Source organism: Anastrepha obliqua, chromosome 4 (assembly GCF_027943255.1).
Source record: "Anastrepha obliqua isolate idAnaObli1 chromosome 4, idAnaObli1_1.0, whole genome shotgun sequence".
Taxonomy (NCBI): domain Eukaryota; kingdom Metazoa; phylum Arthropoda; class Insecta; order Diptera; family Tephritidae; genus Anastrepha; species Anastrepha obliqua.
Window position 1 is genome coordinate 45,572,325 of NC_072895.1, and position 20,383 is coordinate 45,592,707.

The 20,383-nt window shown below is 35.2% G+C and overlaps 1 protein-coding gene across 1 annotated transcript in view; it reads right to left on the reverse strand.

Moving 5' to 3' along the window:
• Positions 1-20,383, reverse strand: part of LOC129243853 (protein qui-1) — a 292,168-nt gene that overhangs the window by 83,380 nt on the left and 188,405 nt on the right. Inside the window, exons 4-10 of the mRNA XM_054881229.1 lie at positions 17,506-18,287; positions 17,012-17,091; positions 13,696-13,830; positions 13,367-13,596; positions 4,108-4,286; positions 3,803-3,947; positions 1,669-1,834 (exon numbers count right to left, since the gene is read on the reverse strand). Coding sequence (XP_054737204.1) covers positions 1,669-1,834; positions 3,803-3,947; positions 4,108-4,286; positions 13,367-13,596; positions 13,696-13,830; positions 17,012-17,091; positions 17,506-17,620 — 1,050 coding nt within the window. The 5' untranslated portion in view covers positions 17,621-18,287. The remainder of the gene's footprint in view (positions 1-1,668; positions 1,835-3,802; positions 3,948-4,107; positions 4,287-13,366; positions 13,597-13,695; positions 13,831-17,011; positions 17,092-17,505; positions 18,288-20,383) is intronic.

The following is a 20,383-nucleotide window of genomic DNA, read 5'->3' on the forward strand; positions in this document are numbered from 1 at the left end:
CAGCTGCGATGACCTGCGATTGCGCTTGATATAGGGTCTAATCTGTACCTATGTGTAGGATTTTGAAAAATGTGATTCTACCAAAATTGCTAATAAAGATTTTTTTTGTTTTAGGTGTAAATTTGAAGTGTTCATTTACGCGCATGCATATTCTGGACACGTGGTTATGTTACAATAGCATTAAAAATGATGTTGATAGATGTCGCCACGTACTGAAGAACATAATTCAAGCTTTACCAAACTCTGAGAATTTAACCTTAGAAGACGTTGAAAATCGTGTTTCTTGGATCTGTTCACAGATTTCTCGATACTGGAAAAAAGTGCAAAGATCAAAAACAAGGCTGATTGCCAAGTACAGTAATTGGTTAATTGAAACCGAATTATGTGTGTTGAAAAAGCGGGAGCCGGGCGAGGTGACAAACTCTACGAATCCTTCCCCGAGCGAACACAGGCAGAGACAAAGAAAATATTTTGAGGATTGCAGCAAGAGGACAAAGCGTCGCAGGTTATCCGATCTAGCTAATGTTGATAGTTCCACTATTCATGCAATACTAAGTAATTCAAAGCAATCAAATTCAAATTCTTTAGAATTCAATACGGACGAAGTTTTGTCTCTATTTAATGAGGAAAAACTCACCAAACATCAGTATTTGTTATTAAGAGACTTTATTAATTCAAAATTGCCTCACGCTTTACCATCTTATAAAAAAGTTCTTGACGCAAAAAACGGTGTTACCCAACAGGAATTGGCGTTACAGAATCATCTGCCGAAATTAATTTACAATGTTTGTTGGACCACACTTGCTCTCGAATTCTCGAATCTCAAAAACCAGTATTGGTAACTATATCTCAATCAAGTTGCACTGAGTATGAATTAGTAGGTAAATGGGGTGTCGATGGCAGCACTGGACAGAGCGAATACAAGCAAAGTTTTTCTGATCCGAGAACGGAAGATGGAAGTTTAATTGTTCCATCTTATGTACCCTTGATTTTAATTTGTAATTTGTATATTATTATTATTATATCTTATATATATTCTTATTATATACAATATATACTACTTTTTATATGCTTTAATGTTTTTTTAACAAATAAAAACATTTATCAACTTAAAAACGTACTAAAAAGTCATTTATCACGCCAAAAGTTCTTATATTGTAAATATACGCAAACAGATTTTATTTTAGATAAAGATTTCCAGCTGGGCACGCATACGTATATCTAATATTTGTAGTAGTCGCATATGTCGCGTATGTTTAAAGTAGTGACATGCTTACATAAAACTTCTAAATGGCTGAAGTACGTTAATAGTGCAAAAAAAAAGAAAAATTAAAAATAAATGAAAAAATTAAAATGCTGACCTAAATGTCGCGTATCGGGTGGCGTAGGATGTTGGCAATGTCAGCCGAAAGTCTCATAAGCATTATTTATTACTTCATGAGTTTGTGTGCTTGTATGTGTGAATTTGTTGTTGGTGGCCCCACTGCTGCTAGCAATTACGTTAATGAAAGAGAATCAGCAGTAGTAACAATGACGGACTTTCATATCCGAGCACGCAAGCTCACATAAGTTGTTGCTGCTGTTGTTGTTATTCACATTTCAACTTTGTTACATCATTAAAGGATAACCTGGCTAATGCGATTTTTTAGTATAAAATTACTGTCTTACCTGCACAGTCTTTCTTCTCCCCTTGATGACATCCGGATCGTTGGTTATATGCTCCTCGATTAGGAAACGTAATTTATCGAATACTTTGTTTTTAAATTTGCTCAAATACGTTTCATGGTTCTCATTGTCGGGATCGATTGTGCGCTCATTCGATTTGCCAGCGACACTGATTAGAAAAATTAAACAGAGAAGAAGGATTATTGGTAAATTGGGTTGATTGTGATTTTATGTAAAAATAAAATAAAAAATTTGTGTTCTAATATATAATAATAATATAAAGGGTGCACCACCAAAGGGGGACTTGCTTCTTTTTATTTAGTGACAGCTATTTTGCGCTTAAAACAGTTGTAGTAGCTCAATTCATACCTCAATGCTAGGAAATGGATTTCTTTATATTTCAAAAACTTTTGAAAATATCGAAAACTTATTTTTAAAGGACACTCCTTACATTTCCGTCTTTTAGTTAAAAAGAGAGCGTTTCGGATGTGGCGCATTTTCATCTAGACTTCCTTTCGGCAAGCAAAATTGCTGCCAATATTCTTGCAGCAACTGCTAGTTTTCTACCGATTTTGGAATGCTGGCATCATTGCAATTTTTTCAAAAATACTGCTGAAAACATCATTTCAGTTACGGAGGAGTACTTGAGAATATTTTATCAGTTTAAGTTGAAGAGAAATGAACTTGGGCGATCTTTGGTCTCAGTAGAATAGCGCCCCTTGTCATATTGCTCATTAAACAATCAATACACATTGTTCTCTAGGTTATGCCGTCGCGAATCTGTAACCAGACCTTTGTGCGGCTTACTGATGGTATACAGATAATCCAGAAACGAATCAGATTCTTAGGCTAGATTAGGGTATAGTGATTGCCCACTATAGGACGCATATTGCTCATAGCTCACTGTGATGCCAGGTGGGGAACTTGCCCTTATTTCTCCTTAAATTATCTCCATTTATCGCATCACACAGTACCAGTGCCACGGCCTTTATTACTGCCCTCAGTATTGCCTGAAAGAAACTGCAGTAGTCGGGGAGCCGAAAGCTGAGAGAGATACCGAGCTGTCCACTTCCAATTACCCTATCCTCGAACATTGAGTCCATTGCTAATACATGGATGGACTCGCCCTGTCTTACAACATTTCGTCCGCACTTTTCTCTTGGGGATAGCGGGATCGTGAACGTTGCGATCACAATTGTAGGTGCGAGTACATAGTTCACCAATCGGGGAAGCTTCGAAATAAGATCATACCGTGATCTTACTTAAAGTGTACAACCTTATGACGCACTGCTAGCAACATATCAGGTCCACCCGGAGGAAGCATGATTGATATTAAAATAAATAAATTATTAGCGTGTACATTTATGCTAGATGTTTGGCCGAGCTCCTCTTCCTATTTGTGGAGGGACTTACAGTTTTAAGCTGACTCCGAACGGCAAATGGTTTTTTATGAAAAACCTTTCCATGGCAGAAATACACTCGGAGGTTTGCCGTTGCCTGTCAGGGGGCCACCGCTATTAGAAAAAACATTTCCTATTATTTGATGTTCATGCACGGGGACTTGAACCTACGCACTCCCGAATGATAGTCACGCATCAACCCATTCGGCTACGGCGGCCGCTTTGATATTGCACCGGTTGTAGGAATAGATGCGTACCTTTGAACCTTGTCAGTCCTTTTAATCTTCACACCTTTCTCGAGGGCTAGACTGCCGTGTAGAGCCAGTATATTATTCTGGGCTCCATCCCTCATTTTTTCCCAATTCACTTGTTGCAGTAATACAACGCTGCTACAGCTTTCCGTACTCCTACTTCCTATCAACAACAAGTCCTAGATATTTAGTCCCTTCCGTTACTCTACGAGGTCTTCCCGCTAGGGATTTTTATTCAAGAAGAATTGTTTTATGCCCCCTGCTAAAGAGTATCAGACCCCTGAGGCAAATGTGAACCAATTCCTTGCTGAGCTGCACAATAGCTTGTGGAGGTCATCTTTTGTATGGATTTATATCCCACAAACAATTGAAGTCTTTACGCTTTCTAACGAGATCGATAGCACACCCCTTACATTTTCAAATTTCCGAATACTGAGTACTGCAAAATTTTCTCGCTTACAAATTTTCGAATTTATTTTTACTTACACTAATGTTGTATAATTGTCGGAGGATAGATTCATAGTTAGCTGATCCTTCATTTTGCGTAGCCGTTCACCTGCCTCTGCATTCGTGTTCCTCAATTGTGAAGACCATTCACGAAACACAGCCAATATTTTGTCATTCGAAAGTTCTATTTTGGAGAAACGAAAATTTATGCTTATTTGATTCAAATATCTAGAGGCGACTTATACATTTTTATCTAATATTGGGCTAAGTAGGGATATTTTTAGTAACCCTCCTTAAAATTTCTTCGCTCTAAATTTCTATTGTCTACATATATCACCACTTACCCAACGCCCTTTGCACTTCCTGTTCGAGCTGTGTTTCTCTCAGTTTCTGTGCACGTGTTAGAAAGTCTTCCGGCTGTGCCTTTGTGGTATTTGTGGTTTGTTTAATGCTTTGCAGACCGCGCTCGATAGCATCACGCAGCTGCAAATACTCCGGGTGCCATTTCTCAAGTAACAGAGAGCTGAAATAGTAAAATATAGATCAGATCAAAATGCAAGTGTGTGTTGATTCAGTGTATGTAGAAAACTTATCACATTTGAATATGAACATCATTCTGCCCTCAAAATCTTCTACTTCACTGTTCTGAGCTCTGTTGGTTAAGTAGCAAAGAGCTTTTTCTACAAACACCTGTAAGTAAACCGAGGCGTAATAGTAGCTCATCCGCTGTTAAAGAATTTCGAAATATTTCAACGAAAGTTGGTACACTTTTTGGTAGTGCTATACGCGATGTTTCTATTTAAAATTGATGCACTTGTTCAAAGCCTCGACCCTTTTCATATGACAATCTCTGTCAGAGTGAAACCAAATTTGCCATTTCAGTCATCAATAAGGGAAGCAAAGAGGTTATGGGTAGTCAGAATTAAAAAAAAATTGGTTTTTGTTTTTTTTTACATTTTCTTAAAGTATAATATCTTAAAAATATTCTTTGAAAATTTGAAGTGAATCCGACAAATGCTTTTCGATTTATTCAACAATTAACAAAGGGTGCTTGGGCGCTCCTTAAATCGATAGCAAAACATTAAATGCGTTTTCTCAAAACCATGTTTTTTGATTGGTGATCGCTGTAACTTAAAAACCGCTTGGTAGATTTCAATAAAATTTATACTACTTTTGAAAAACAATAAAAACTCGTTTTTTTTAATTTCGATTTTTTTTAGCAATTAATTGTCGGTATTTCTCTCGAAAATCTGGAAAATATTTTGTTAATTCTGAAAAAAACTTCGATCAGGTACAAGATTATCTATTAATAAAACTAATTTCTCTTCTCCGATTGATTTTAGAGGAATTCGAAGGACTTGTGATGATCACCGAAGGGACTTTTAGAGAAACGGGCTCGATACAAACAGCGATAACTTTTATAACTATGCATTTTTTTTTTGAAATTTTACTAAAGTTAAATGGAGACTTGATATGTTAATGCTGCTATCTTTTTTAATTTTGTAAAATAAAGCAATTGACTAGAAAAAAAAATTGTTGAAAGTCATCATTTTTTCGGGTCTCTCACTACCCTTAACCCCTTAAAAATTGTAAAAGTAGTCAAAAAACAGGATTTTCATATTACAAATAATCAGAAAAATTGTTAAAAAACTGACTTTTTAAGTTTTTTTTCTCTATATTTATTGATTCATAAATATCTATTTTACTTTCTCTAACTTGACACGCTGAGATTTGAATATAAATAACACACAAGAGGCAGCGCTATTTCCAATCCTCAAATCACTTCTGATATCCCTATTTTCCTATAACCTTGCGCTCTTCCAGACCTTCTTATCTCTTATCTAATCTCCACACTTTCGAGGGTCTTTGTAAATCTGAGAACAGCAAAATGTCGCAGGGGGCCAAGTACGGTGAATACGGTGACTGCGGCGCGAGTACGCTGTTGTTCTTAGTAAAAAAAATAAGTACATGTAACTATTTGTGATAGCGAAAGCTCATCAGGCACACAAAATTCCACCTATATCTGTCAAAATTAACAAAAGTTGCTGTTACTGTCAGTCTATGCCAGTGATATGTGAAATTTGTAGAGCCAGCTTATTTTTAAATAAATCGTGTATATGTCTTGTACTAAAAATATTTATCGGAAATGGCTAATTTTTTCTAAAAGTGTGATACTTTCAAAACATTTTTTTGTTTTTTTCTCAATAATTTTCGCTCTTTAATATCCCTGATATTTTTAAGCACAAATTGGTATTCAATCCACTTGCTCCTAAGCACAAACGACCTCTTCATCGGAAAAAAAAATAAAATTTCGTTGAAAATTTAAATGGTTTCAGCTGTCGCAGTTAAGGATTTATGGCCGGTTATTTAGTTTCACCTTCGCGCTCATCAGAATTAACAACTATCTGATGCTCATGAACAACATCTTCTTCACACTGTACTGATCTATCATAACGTAATAAAATATGCCAATATTTGTTACAATATTGGTGTTCGCTTTTGCTCAGACTTGAAGGAAGATACAAGAGGAATCACGAAGTTTTGTTTTTTATTTTACTAGGTTAGGTAAGCTAAATGGACAGGGAACACAAAATTCGTCCCTTGTGACGCCATTTGGAGGATAGAGGAGGAAGGACAGGAGAAAAGATAGGGGAGAGGGATATGTTTGGCGGAGAGAAAAATTTGCTAAGTTCTCTCAAAAATAATTTTAACAAACTTATCAGATAATCCATTCACCGCAGAACACGTGTTATGTTTGGTGAAAAAAAATTAAATACAAAAATGCAAAAGTAGACTCCATTTGTGTTCTAAAAGCTTCCTTTGAATGACAGGGCGTATTGTGTAAAATCAGAACAGCTTTGACTGGCAGAACCTTAGGCTGTAAAAATATTCTCACAAGCATACAGGATATACAGCAAACAATATGCTGTGAAATTTTGTTTGATTTTTTTTAGTTTCCCATTCATGTTACATTTCACATGTGCTACAAATGATTTGCGCAGACATTCCTGAAAAGTGTTGCAAGTCATGCTCGGCCTTTTGGTGCGTCTATAATTCACACGAAACGGAAGATCTCTGGCTGTGTTTGGCTTTTGGTGTGAATAATTATTAATGACATATATTTTTGTATTTCAGAGTTGTTTTACTCCTCTCTTTTATATTAATGTCAGCTATAATCTTTTTACAAGACTAAAAAAAAAAGAAAAATTTTCTCCAAAATTTCAAACTTTTCAATCTGAATTTCTGAAAAGAATTTGTATACGCAGCTTACAACCGATTAAATTGTAGTACAATAAAATTCTTGTCAACTTTTAATATTTTTCTTCTGATGTATTTTGCCTATATAAAAAAAATTCCGTCCACTTATTTCACGGTGAGAAAGCGCAATACCGTCTAGGAAAAAAATTATAAATAAATTATGTTAGTTACTGCAGATTTGTACCTTATTTTACGAAAATTTCATAACGTGTAAAACTGCATACCAAAAACTTTTCAAGAAACTATAATTAAAACAGTGGAGTTGTGATGAAATGCTTCTAGAAATTTTTGGAATTGTAGGAATTTTTTTATAAAGTTTAAAATTTGGATTTATAATGTTTTGGTCAGACAATAAGCTATACTTTTTTAGAAAAATAATAAATAATAAAAAAAGAAAAATAGTCTACATTGATCAAAATGTTGAGTTGCTATATGTTTTTCGCGAGCTATACAAAAATTTTGTCTGGCAATGGTTTTGAAAAAAAACCAGCTCTATTTGTTGGTATTTGGAATTTCGCCTGGCGCTAATTCTTAGTCAGAAAATACCTTTTTAGTGCAAATTTTCAATAAATTGACGACCTAACTTGTTTCGAATCTATTTATTTAGCGGTTCTATGTTTTATGCTACTTATTGAACTGCCCTTGTGGGAACACCATTTTTGTATTCTTTGTTAGACTTGCTTCCTTTCATAATTAGACCGTCTCCATGATACAAAAATAGTTTGATTTCCTTTACTCAGTATCCCTTCTTATCGTAAGTTCCCTCTACAGAGTAGTGACTGAAAGTCTATTTTTTGCCCTTCTTTGGAGTAGTTTATTAAAGTCAGGATTTTTGCTACTGAGTTCATTCTAGATATAAATTTTTTATTTATTCATTTATATGAAATTTAATTTAATTATAAATAATTACATTCCACTAGTTAGGAAACTAGCAGCTAGGAATATCGGCTTTCTTCTAGATATTTTTCATTCGAATACCTTAAATAGGCACCGGAAATATAGCAGATTATGGACGCATTAATTCTTTGTGTCAATATGACCACAACATAGCGTCATTTTATGGAAAAGACAATGGATTCTTTTCAATTTTGCAATTATTTTTCAATGTTTTTTGATTTGGTTTTTCTAAAAAACGTACAAGGTGGCGCAAAATTAATCATTAATTTTGTTTTTGTATAACTTTTTTTTGTACTATATAAGAAAAAGTTTCTTTTGAGTGATGGAAATCTTTATTTTTACCTTTATGCGCTCCACTGCTTGTTTTTTTGCATACCGCAACTGTCTACTTACCGCAGCTTACTAGCCTTTGAGAGGAAAAGTTGTGGGGATTAAAGAACGAGAGGATGGAAGAAGCAGTAAGCAAACGTGCAGCGTGCAAAATAAAGAACGAAAGCATAAGGCTATCGTAAGACCGCTGGAGTGACGAAACGCGTGGCAGATGAATGGCCAGGCCAATAAAAGGTGTTGCTACATGGAACTTCGGAAAATAAACTTGGGTGAAGTCAATTTTTATACAAAGCAAATGCTTTCGGCGCACGGGTATTTCCAGAAATACTTGTTCAAAATAGGGAAATGTGAACACCCCACATACACAATATTTTTTTATTGTAAACAAATTAAATCCAAATCATAATGGAACATATAAAGATATTTAGTTGCTTGGAAAAAAACTATGATTTGATTTCGACACGTCACTTCTTTTCAGCAAATTTGTCTAAAAATCCTTCCATCGTAGGAATTTGAGTAACTGTATCGTATTTCTTAAGTACACTCTCTCTCTCTCTCTCTCTCTCTTAGCTTCACAGTCTGTGGTGGACCATAGCTTCATCAACAATCCTCCTCCAATTCAGTCTCTCTCTCTCTTGCCTCACTTCTCCAATTATGAACGTTCATCGCTTTTAAGCCATTTTCGACGTCATCAAGCCATCTCTTTCTTGGTCGGCCTCTCTTTCTTCCTCCAATTGGACGCAAAGTAAAAACCCTTTTTTGGATTCTTTTATTGGGCATTCTTATGATGTGGTGAATCCATCTAATCCGCTGCGCTTTAATAAAACGTATTACATTTTCAACACCAATACGGTTTTCAATTTCGTTGTTGTAACGCATGCGATACGTGCCGTTTTCAAGCCGAATAGGACCGTAGACTTTTCTCATTATGGCTTTTTCAAATAGCAATAGTTGGTTTATATCATTAACTTTCAGTGTCCAGATTTCAGCACCATTAGTACTCTCCCTCTTCTCACTAAATTGAGGCCAAAAATTTTCCACTTTGTGTTACTTTCCTTTAGAGGGTCGTCATAATAATGATTTATTTCGAAGAAAATTAATTGCTAAAATTCTTCTTCTCTCGATGGTAGTTGTTAATTAGAACTTACTTTGCCTGCCTGATAAAATGTTAAGATTAAAAAGTTCATCAAGTGATCTGTCCATACTGGGACAAGTAAAAAGTTGTAATCCTCGATTGCTTAATTTCGACGAAGAAATTCACGTATATAGGGTTTTTCAGTAAGAGCGCTTCAACTTTTGAACTTTTTTGAATAAAACACAAACGGTTTGACTTTTTTAACTAATTTTTATTTTACTATCGAGTTTGAACATATACATTTATGTATGAAATTCGATTTCTTTTGCATAACCACTGCGTGCACGTTTTACGAAGTCCAATCGTTGAACCCAATTTTCGACCACTCTTTTGCATAAATCGGCTGAAATTCCAGCAATTTCGCGTTCAATATTGGCTCTGAGCTCACAAATCGTCGCCGGCTTGTTACTGTAGACCAATGACTTCACATAACCCCAAAACGGGACGGCTTGTTAAATTGACCGTAAAATGGCCGTAATGCTCTTAAAGTAGCAGCAACAGAACGATTATTTTCATAAAAAATTTGCACGATTTGCAATCGTTGCTCAAGTGTGTAGCATTCCATGATGAAATGTATACTAATGAAGTTTACAAATGACAAGCGAAAAATAAAAAATATTGCGTCGTTCGCGCTCCTTATCGGAAAAAAGTTGAAGCGCACCTATTGAATAACCCAATGTATTCGATTTAGTTGAAATATGTGTAATTTTGTTCAAAAATACGATAATGGCAAGGTGCCAGGACCATATGGACTGTACGGTGCATGCAAAAGAACCTCCTACTTAAACTCTTGAATGATGTGGCGCGTCACTAACCGCAAATGGCTTTTAAGAGAAATTTTGACCTACCAAAGAGCGACCGAAATTAGAAAACAATTTCCTATATGAGTTGATGCGCAGCGGGACACGAAGTCTGACCCACCGAATGGTAGTTACACCCAACCCTAAGCAGTTTTTAAATATAAAAAGTGTAAATCCAAAGAACTACTAGAAAAATGACAACTTGATGGATTGCAGAACTCCTTTTCACAGGATATCCGTGCGTCAGAGCGTATCAAGCAGCTAAAGGTTCTACTCACATTGGGTGTCACAGCGCAAGGCGAAGATAGCAAAACTTATACACATATGCGTTAAAGTGTAAATTCCTATATGGTATAGCATATACAGATGCACTTATGTGTGTTTAATTTTATGCAATGATAAACTCGGTATACAGCTGCATTTTGTAAAATTTCAAAGATTATGCAAACTTATGAAATATAAACACACACAGTTAACAAGAAAGCTGAGTAAAATATTTTGTATCTACGCAGGCAGTAGTGAGCTGCAATGGGAAAAGTAAAGGGAAAGAAAATTTATAAAGTTTCAAATATCTGCAACATTTCACTCCACTTCAAGTCATTGCAATAAAGATGTTGAGTCAGTGAAATGAAGCAGCGCACGCTAACGACGAGTGAGGGAAAATGAGGCACTCAGCAGCAGCGGAAAGTGTGGTATGTTGCCTTTGCAACTACATACCACCCAGAGCAGCTTGATTAGCAGACCCGTCAGCGATGTCGTGCAATATGAGATGCAGTGATTGGTGAATAGGAGGGCGATAAGCGTCGCGGAGGCGGAACTACGCGGTAGAGTGAGTTCATAGCGAAAAACTGTCATTTGCTTGCATTTATTTTGTTGCATGCAATTTTAAAATTGCAAATATTTTTTATATTTTGATGGATTTTATGAGTTTGCAAATAATTAATTGCATACCTAAATATGCATTTTAATTGATAAGTACCTCTATTAGGACACCCTTCTTGTATTTTTATTTTTTACCCATTGAAGACATTGAAAATTATTTTAGGCTAAGTGGAAAACAGTTTAAAAATAATAAAAGTTAGAATAAACAAAAGTTTTTATAAAACAAATTCAACGAATTCTTAAAGCGATAAAGCAAATATCAATATAAATATACAAGGTGGCGCAAAATTAATCGTCCAACTTTGGTTTTCAATTACTTTTTTAATAAAGACAAAACAAATATATAAAAAATTTTGTGTGGTGGAAATATTCATTTTGATATTTGGCCGCTTGTCTGTTTCTGGGCAAGGTTTGACGGAGCTAAATTTTTTCTTCCATATAAACCAAACTCAAAATTACACTTTGTAGGACAATTATATAAAATTGAAAAATGTATGAATGAAAAAGCAAAGTGGAACAAAAATGCCTGAGAAGTCGTCTGCCTTAAGCAGAAAAACTTTGAAAAACGAAACCGGGAGGGATTCCCTTTCCCTCTGGTGCGTGTCCAAAAATTTAAATGGACTCATGGCAAGAAAACGGCTTAGAATAAATTTAAAACGCGAAATTTGAAATGAAGCTACAGGGTCCGGCAATAGAAGCGTAACCGACTTCAGACCGCTTGCGCAGCCGATGCACGGGCATAAGCTGTCCAAACAAGTCAGACTTGAGAAAGCGAAGAAGTTGCTTCGCTTGGCCGAAAGCGGTCAATTTCCGAACATTTTGTTTTCTGACGAGAATTTTTTTCAAATTGAGTAATTCGTAAACTCCCAAACGATAGAGTTTATTTGACCGACCGTTCATACGAGAATTTGAGTCATAAATTGGCCACCAGGAGGCGTTACCCAGCACAAGTAATGGTTTAGCCCGCTGTAAACGCAGATGGATGCTCCCCAATCATTTTCAGCAAATCTGGCGACAAAGTAAATGTGAAATATTTCCGGGAAAGTATTTTGGAGGTTTCTTTGAAGCCGTGGACAGACAAACATTTCGGTGGCAGACCATAGACGTTTCAACAGGAGTGAACCAAGAATGACTAAAAAACAACTTTCCGAATTTCATAAAGTCCACACAATGGCTCCGAAATTCACCAGTCTCGAGACGCTGAGAAAAGCTATTGTCCGCGAGTGGGCCAAAATACCTGTAAGTCACATTCGAGCAGCTTGGAACACATTTCTGGGCCATCTCAGGGCCATAGTCAAGGCAAAAGGTGGTCATATCGAGCAATAATAAATCGATTTTTAATTTTGTGTTATTTTCACACATTTTTTACTTTGAATTGAATAAAAGTAATTTTTCAAACTAAATTTATGGCCTTGTCCATTGGTTACACTTCGAATGCCGGACCCTGTGCATGGACTTGGATCGATCAACTGGTCGGGACTGGTAGAAAAGTGGAAAAGAAACAGAATTTTTATTTTATGTTGAAAAAGTTATAAACAATCTTACAAATTTAAGTAAATATCTATTAGCGAAAAGGCAAAATAGATCTGTAATGGGGAAAATCAAACAATTTTTTGGTAAATTCCTAGGAAGTGAACAGCAGATATTTGCTTCTAGGGCTAGTTTCACCATGAACACGAAAAAGTAGTAAGTAAGTAGTAGAAAAGTAATTGTAGTAAAATTGTTTTTAATAACAGCAGGAGTTTGTTAAATCTCCGTCATACAAAAACTTCTTGTCAAACCGCTCTGCTGTTCAGCGGCGGCACAGAAAAGGCGGTCTGGTCTCTCCATTTGTAGGATAATTATGAATATAGGGCTTAATTTGATAGAAAAAAAACAATATCGGGAAATTTAGTTTCGAACAGGTTTCATGTTCATTTCAATTAAAAGTACTTCCCATTAAAAAAACAAATACATTCCTCTTTTTTATTCTTTCCTAAATGCTTTAATACGCCCAAAACACAAAACACATTAATTGCTTTTTGACAAAATACCTAGGCATAAGTCGAAAAAAACACTGCAGTAGCAACAAGGGGAAAAAATTGAAATTTATAAATGCGTAAGTTGAATTTTATTGAACGCCTCAGACAATGGCAGCACACACGCAAAGATGTGAACACACGCTTTGGACATAAATAAAATGAAAGCGAGCAAATCCATTACAAGAACACATATGCGTGAGTAGATATTAGCATTTGGCTTAATGTGCATTTATTATGTCATAAATATCCACTTATGCACAATTATCCCGACATCACTCACCGATAGTCCTGCTTGAGCACATACTGGCTGTGTGAGCTGGCTGCTATGCCACCATCGCTGCTACTGGTACCCTTGACAATTTTCGTGCCTGTTGCTCTCTTTGTGTACCATTTTTGTAGCAAGTTTCGCTCCTCGTCACTTGTTTGTGCCTGCTCCAATATGACAGTGAAAATATCCTCATCGATGTGCGTTGGTAATGGCATGGGACCTATGCTGTCGCCGATAAGCGCCTATAAATTCATTGAAGGAGTGAAATTGTATTTAAGTGTTTACATTAATTTGAGCGATTTTTTTTAATAAAAAATAAGTTCATCACGAAATGTACTAACCAGAAAAAATACACTTTTCGAGTTATTATAGCAAGTCTCAATTTCATGCAGATAATCATGTAGAATATATGGATCCTGTTCAACTTGCATAATATGCAAAGGACCGGTGCCGAAATGCATGTCGACAATTTCGATCTGAAATGGAATAAAACTCTTATTGTAATTGGGACTGAAATTGTAATGGAAATTTTAATAGTAATACAGAGAGTAATTATAATTGTAATTGTTGTGAGGATAATTTTAATTGGAATTATTATTGTAAGGGTAATTCTGAGATTAATTGTAATTATAATGTAATAAAAATGTTATTATAATTGGAATAAAAATGCTATTGTAATTGGGACTGAATATGTCATGGAAATTTTAATAGTAATTCAGAGAGTAATTATAATTGTAATTGTTGTGAGGATAATTTTAATTATTATTGTAAGGGTAATTGTGAGATTAATTGTAATTGTAATTAAAATTTGTGTAGTAATTGTAATGTAAAAGTAATTGCAATTAATAATATAATTGTAATTATTGTAAGTATAATTGCAATAGTATTCCTAATGGAAATTGTATTTGTAATTGTTATTGTTATTTATTGTAATTGCAACGGTTATTGGAATTACCTATGAGAATAATTGAATTGTGAGGGAAATTTTAATTTCAATTTAATTAATAATTGTAATTGCTTTTAAAGAGAGTAATTGTAACAGTAGTTTTTGCAACCTGATTGTAATTTATATATAATTGTAATTGTGATTGTAATGGTTATTGTAATAATGTAATCATCATTATTTAATTGTATTTGTAATTACGTGACTAATTATAATTGCGATTGTATTCGTAATGGAACTTGTAATTGAAACTGTATTTGTAATGAAACTAAAGTAACTGATAATAATAGTAACAGTAATTCTAATTATGCGGGAAATTTTAGTTGTAACTATGAGTGTAATCTTAATTATAATTATGGCAGTAATTATGAATGTAAATGCGACTGTAATTGTAATTTAAAAAATTTTCAGTAATTGTATTAGTAATACTTTTGTAATTATGAAAATTAGTTCTAAATATAATTTTAAATGCAAAAAATTAAAACAATAAGTATGACTGTTTGTAATTGTAATAGAAATAGTAATTTTAATTGTAATTATAAATGTAAATGCAACGCAGTCAACGCATGCAAAGCAGTCGAGTGGGGCACTCCTATAACGAATACACGAGGAAGGCGCATATTGGACATGTCCGCCAGACTGGGGCTAGTAGTGACAAACACAGGTAACGCCACTGCTTTCAGAAGACCGGGATGTGTACACACCACAACGGATATCGTCTTGGTAACTGATAGCTTAGCTGGGGCAATTAAAGAGTGGAAAGTCATAAAAGACTATACTGGAAGTGACCACTAATGCATCATCTTCCAGATTACAATAAGAGCCAACCCTGCGCCACCCCAAAAAGTAAAGGGAACTCGCAAATGGAACATATCCAAACTGAACACCGAAGTTTTCCTGCCTCACTTTGCTGCAAATCCCCTGCCGCACATTAGTAGTGAAGCAAATTCCCTTGCAATCCCCATGATTTAGCGCAACTACAACGCATCGGCCCCGTGTAAGGCTGCGCTTAAGAAGATAGCTTATGTACTGGTGGACACCAGATATCGCAGAGCCTAGATAAGCCTGTTTCCGCAATAGAAGAAGGTACAGCAGAGCCAGGCGAAACAGAGATGCAGAGCAGGAAGCCGGCTGAATAAGAGCTTAAAACTGCGGCAAGAAGTCTCAAAAGGAACAAAGCTCCTGGTCCAGATGGCATCCCAGCTGAAGTCCTCAAAGCTTGTGACCGAAACCTGATCAAACATGCTGCTCGAAGTTTACAATGCGTGCATTACTCAAAGCATCCTGAGTATAGAAATGCCAGAAGACACATATCTCGTGGGATAAGCGGCCGATATAGGGGCCATCATATCCGCGTGAGATATCGAGGGTGCCAAGAGGAAGCTGAACCAAGTCATGTAAAGGATCATGGCTTAAGCTCGCCAAATATATATATATAAGGTCGAAGTAATCCTGCTGATACGAGGCCACTCAAGGTCAGCACACATCTAGGCGATACATCCCTAGTAACTCAAAAGGCGGTGAAATACCTGGGCATTCAACTCGATTGCAAGCTTACGTTCTGGGTTCAGATACGAACGCGGCTACTAAAGCAGCGAAGATAAGGATAATGCTGATTAGGCTAATGGCGAACATCGGTGGACCAACCCAGAGTAAAAGAAAGTTGATTATGGCTACCACAAACGCAATACTCCTGTATGACAGCCAAATATGGGGAGATTCGCTAAAGTGTAGAACCAAACACAAAACATTGGAGGCTCTACAACGAACAGCGGCACACAGAGTTGCTTTAGCCTACCGCACTGTCTCACGAACAGCAGTTTTTGTAATCAGCGAGGAGCTACCTATCGACGTCATAGTCCTGGAACGAGTGGATACGTGGGATGATAGGAAAAAACACGCCACCACTAACGCCGCAGAAGGGAGATGCCAAACCATGCAGCGGTGGCAAAGCTGATGAGACGCTGAATCGAGTGGGAGATGGACGGCGAAGTTGATTCCTACAATAGGTAAATAGGTTCAAAGGAACTTTGGAGAAGTGGTCTATTTCATGGATTAGTGCCTCTCGGGCCACGGATGCTTGCAGAAATTTTTATACCGCATGGGTAAGGTAAGTGACCCCAGGTGCATATACTGCGAAGTACCGAAATATGACGCTGAACACACGTTCTTTAATTGCGACAGATGGCTCGTGAAAAGAGATGCTCTACTGCTCTCGTGAAAGCGAAGCCTGATAGAGGCATAAGAAGATGAGCCTATAGCACAAAGCTGTCTACAAGTAAGGTGGACTTAGACGTGGGTCTCGGCCCTTCCAAAGTAATGTAGAAAGTAGGCGCGGGAAGGGAGTCTCCCCAGCAGAAGAAGATGGATTGTTTTAGTGGCCATATCACACGACGCAGTAGACGATGGTCGCTGTAAATGCGAAGGCATTTGGAAACCTACCTCACCCAACAAAAACAAAAACTGTAATAGTAATTATGACTACATTTCTATGTAATTGTAATTGTAATTGTAGTTGTAATGGTAATTATAATTGTAATTGTAATTGGATTTATAATTGTAAGAGTAATGGTAGTTGTATTGTATTTTTTATGTTCATTGTATTTCAAATATAATTATAATAGTAATTATAATTGTACTCGTAATTATAATCGTAGTTGTAATTAGCGATTGCAATTATTATGCAAATAATATATTTGCACAACAACATTTACCTCAATTTGCCGATCATCGTAAATTGACTGTAACTCTGGTCCAACTAGTTCCAAAAGCATGCGACGCTCCTGGCAAAATTCTAGAAACATATAAAATAGTTTGAATAAATTGGAAAAGAAAAGTGATTAAGTCAAATGAATATAGTAACATACTTGCGTAGAGACACGATAGTTAGAATAATACAAGTATGTATATGCTTATGAAAAAAATACTAAAAAAAATTGGCAGAACATTTTGAGGGCTGAATATACCCAACTCCTGGCAAACAATGCTATTAAATGGGACGTGCAAAGTCCAAATGATATATGAACTAAGCTTTTAATAATACAATTAGAGGATGAAATATGAGATAGGCGTTTAAAAGGCAGTTAAGGGAGAACGAAAGCGATTTGACTTAAATAAAAACAAATACTAAGTATAAGTGTATGCATACATATGTACATATATGTAGTATATTTACATGTGTGTGTCTAAGAGTGGATACACTACTTACCCTCCTTCAAGCTGGATACATAAACTTTAATAAGCAGCGGTTTAGGAAGGCGTGTGTTTTTGCTTGTTATTCCCCGTAGAGCGCTTAATACGCCCTCATCGATGGGTACAGCCATATTGTGTGCTGTGGTGGTTGGTGTGGGTAATTATTCGGGAATGTGAACAGCGTGGCCACAGCGTATCCGTACTGTCCAGCAGCAGCGTTTATTAGGTAATTTTATTTTAATGTTTTCTGCTATTTATTTTAACTGTTAGTGTTGAATATTTTCAGCTCACTTTTAATATCCTTTATTATTGTCGAGAAAGAATTCCAAATTGCTATTTGCTCGGTATATGAGTAACATGCATGAGCATTCATTTATACATATGTATGTATGTATATTTATACATATGCATATGAATACAATTTTTTTGCTATTGGTTAGCTGACTGAAATTCCAATCGATTACAATGGCATTCAACAGATGGTGCTGCCGTTTATTTTTTGCACTCGTAGAATTCCTACAGCGCACTGAAGTTCCGGTTATGGCGTTCGTGTTTTTGGCTTTTTCTCTTCATTTAACTCGAATACCATTCACTTATTTGTTCGCCCCATATTTGCTGGTATATGAGTATATCCTTTTTCTATTTGCTATGATAATATTTGTAATAATTCTGCAACATTTTGTATTTTTCTCATATTATTATTTTGCCATACTCATAGCGCTTAACAACTTAATGCTTGCTGCAGATCTCAATAAAGCGGATTGTTTTGTTAGTCAAATTTTCGCAGCTTGTATGTAGCTGAAAAGATAAAAAGGGAAAAAGTAAATGTTAAAACTTGATTTAAACAAGTGAAAAAATCGAGACAAGCAAAATGATCGCAACCGAATTTTATACTGTCGACATTCATTGCGTTTAATAACTACGCCACTAAGACTTATTGATAAATTTTGAAAATTTATTTGTTTTACTTTGTTTAATATATATAAACCCAAGTTTCAAAGTTTGTGCAATAAAAAAAAATCAGTAAATTTTCATCAACATTCTACATTTTTTAATCAGATACTTTAAAAAAAATGTGTGTATGGTGTTTTATAACCCATAGAATTTTGTAAGTTAAAGTGCAAGTTTCAACTGGTTCGCGTTGATGTTTGAAAAATTTTTGTGCTATTACAGTTTGCATGTCGGGCTTTATTCCTTCGCTATTCCATGTAAGGAAAATTGCTTCCTGCTTGAATTGGAGCGAGGAGACATAGAAATGTTTCTCTAGCTAGATCAGTTCATATTAGAGATGCCAATATTACGGAAAATTTGTATCCCTCGATTTCGAGATAATTTTGAAGTAATCCCGAAATTCATCCTGGGACTAATCTTGGGATATAATTTTTCTTCAATATGAATAAAAAGGCAATAATAGAAAGTATTTAAACATAATATGAAATAAAACCCTTTGAATTTTTAAGAAATACTGATTCTAAAAATTAAATATTTATTAAAACAGGCAAATTTTAAAGTAATATTTTTTTTTTTTTAAAGTAGTCCCGAAATTCATCCTGTGACTAATCTTGGGATATAATTTTTTTTCAATATGAATAAAAAATCAATAATAGAATTTAAACATAATGTGAAATAAAACCCTTTGAATTTTAAGAAATACTGATTCTAAAAATTAAATATTTATTAAAACAGGCAAATTTTAAAGTATATTAATATTTTTTTTTAACTTCTATTTAAAAAACTGTGTAATTTATGAACATCGCAAATAAGAATGCAAATACAAAGTACTTTTGAATGCAATAAATTACGCCCTAGTAAATGATTTTTTGATTGGAACATAGGGGCCGTTCCATCTAGCAACCACGGGAAAAAATATATATATTTACATAGCTTGAAGCGCAGTCTTACTCAGATGGACTGAATGAATTCGAAGATTAAGACGATTTATTTGTTAATATTGATGTTGCCATTTTCAATCCAAATCAATTAAAACAAGTTTCTTATATTATTTTGCAATAATCATGTTACATTTTTCGGGATTCCGGAATTTGCACATTTCTATTAGTCCCGGGATCCTGAAAAAACTAATACATGCAAATACCGCTATTTGTGGGATATTAAAAACACCGGCATACCGAGTTTTCGGGATTGCCATCTCTATACCATACGTGGGCACTCGAATACTGAAGGGGCATAGGAAGAGGAAGGCCGTATAAGTGTTAAAAGGACACGGTAGAGAAGGACTTTAAATGATTTGGGGTTTTCTGTTGGTATTAGTAAGCACGAGAAATAACTATTCATAACTATATATATAAATAACTATTCATGAACCCTTGTCGAATTCATTAAAAATCACGTTAGTAGTTACAACGAAAATAAAGAAGAAAAGCAAAAATTTACAGTAGGAAACATTGAAACCCGGACACTGAAAAGTACAGACAATTTTGATTGCACTCGTAATTTTGTATACCTGTAACATAAGCCGTTATTGTTTTAATATAAAGTTACAAAAAAAAAAAAAAATGATTGCTTGATGGAAATTGCAATTTGTTTACTGAACGAGTTCTTAACGTATTTATTATGGGTGATCAATTTTTAGGTATCAGATTTTCAATTGAAATAAAACAACGAATCTTCAAATTGATTGGGCAATCTTTTTTAATGTTTGTGTAGAACCATTCATGGCATTTATTTTTAAAGACAATCTCTTTGAAATGTTTTCCGCAACTGCGCCTTAACTCGTCCATCCGTTAACACCATTTTTTAATAACTCGTTTGAGCATTTCGGTCGGTATCTCGTGAATAACTTTAGTAATGCTGGGTTCCAATGCCTCAATCGAAGCTGGTTTATCCACAAGTCATTTAGGCTTTAGATACCCTCACAAATAAAAGTTCACTGG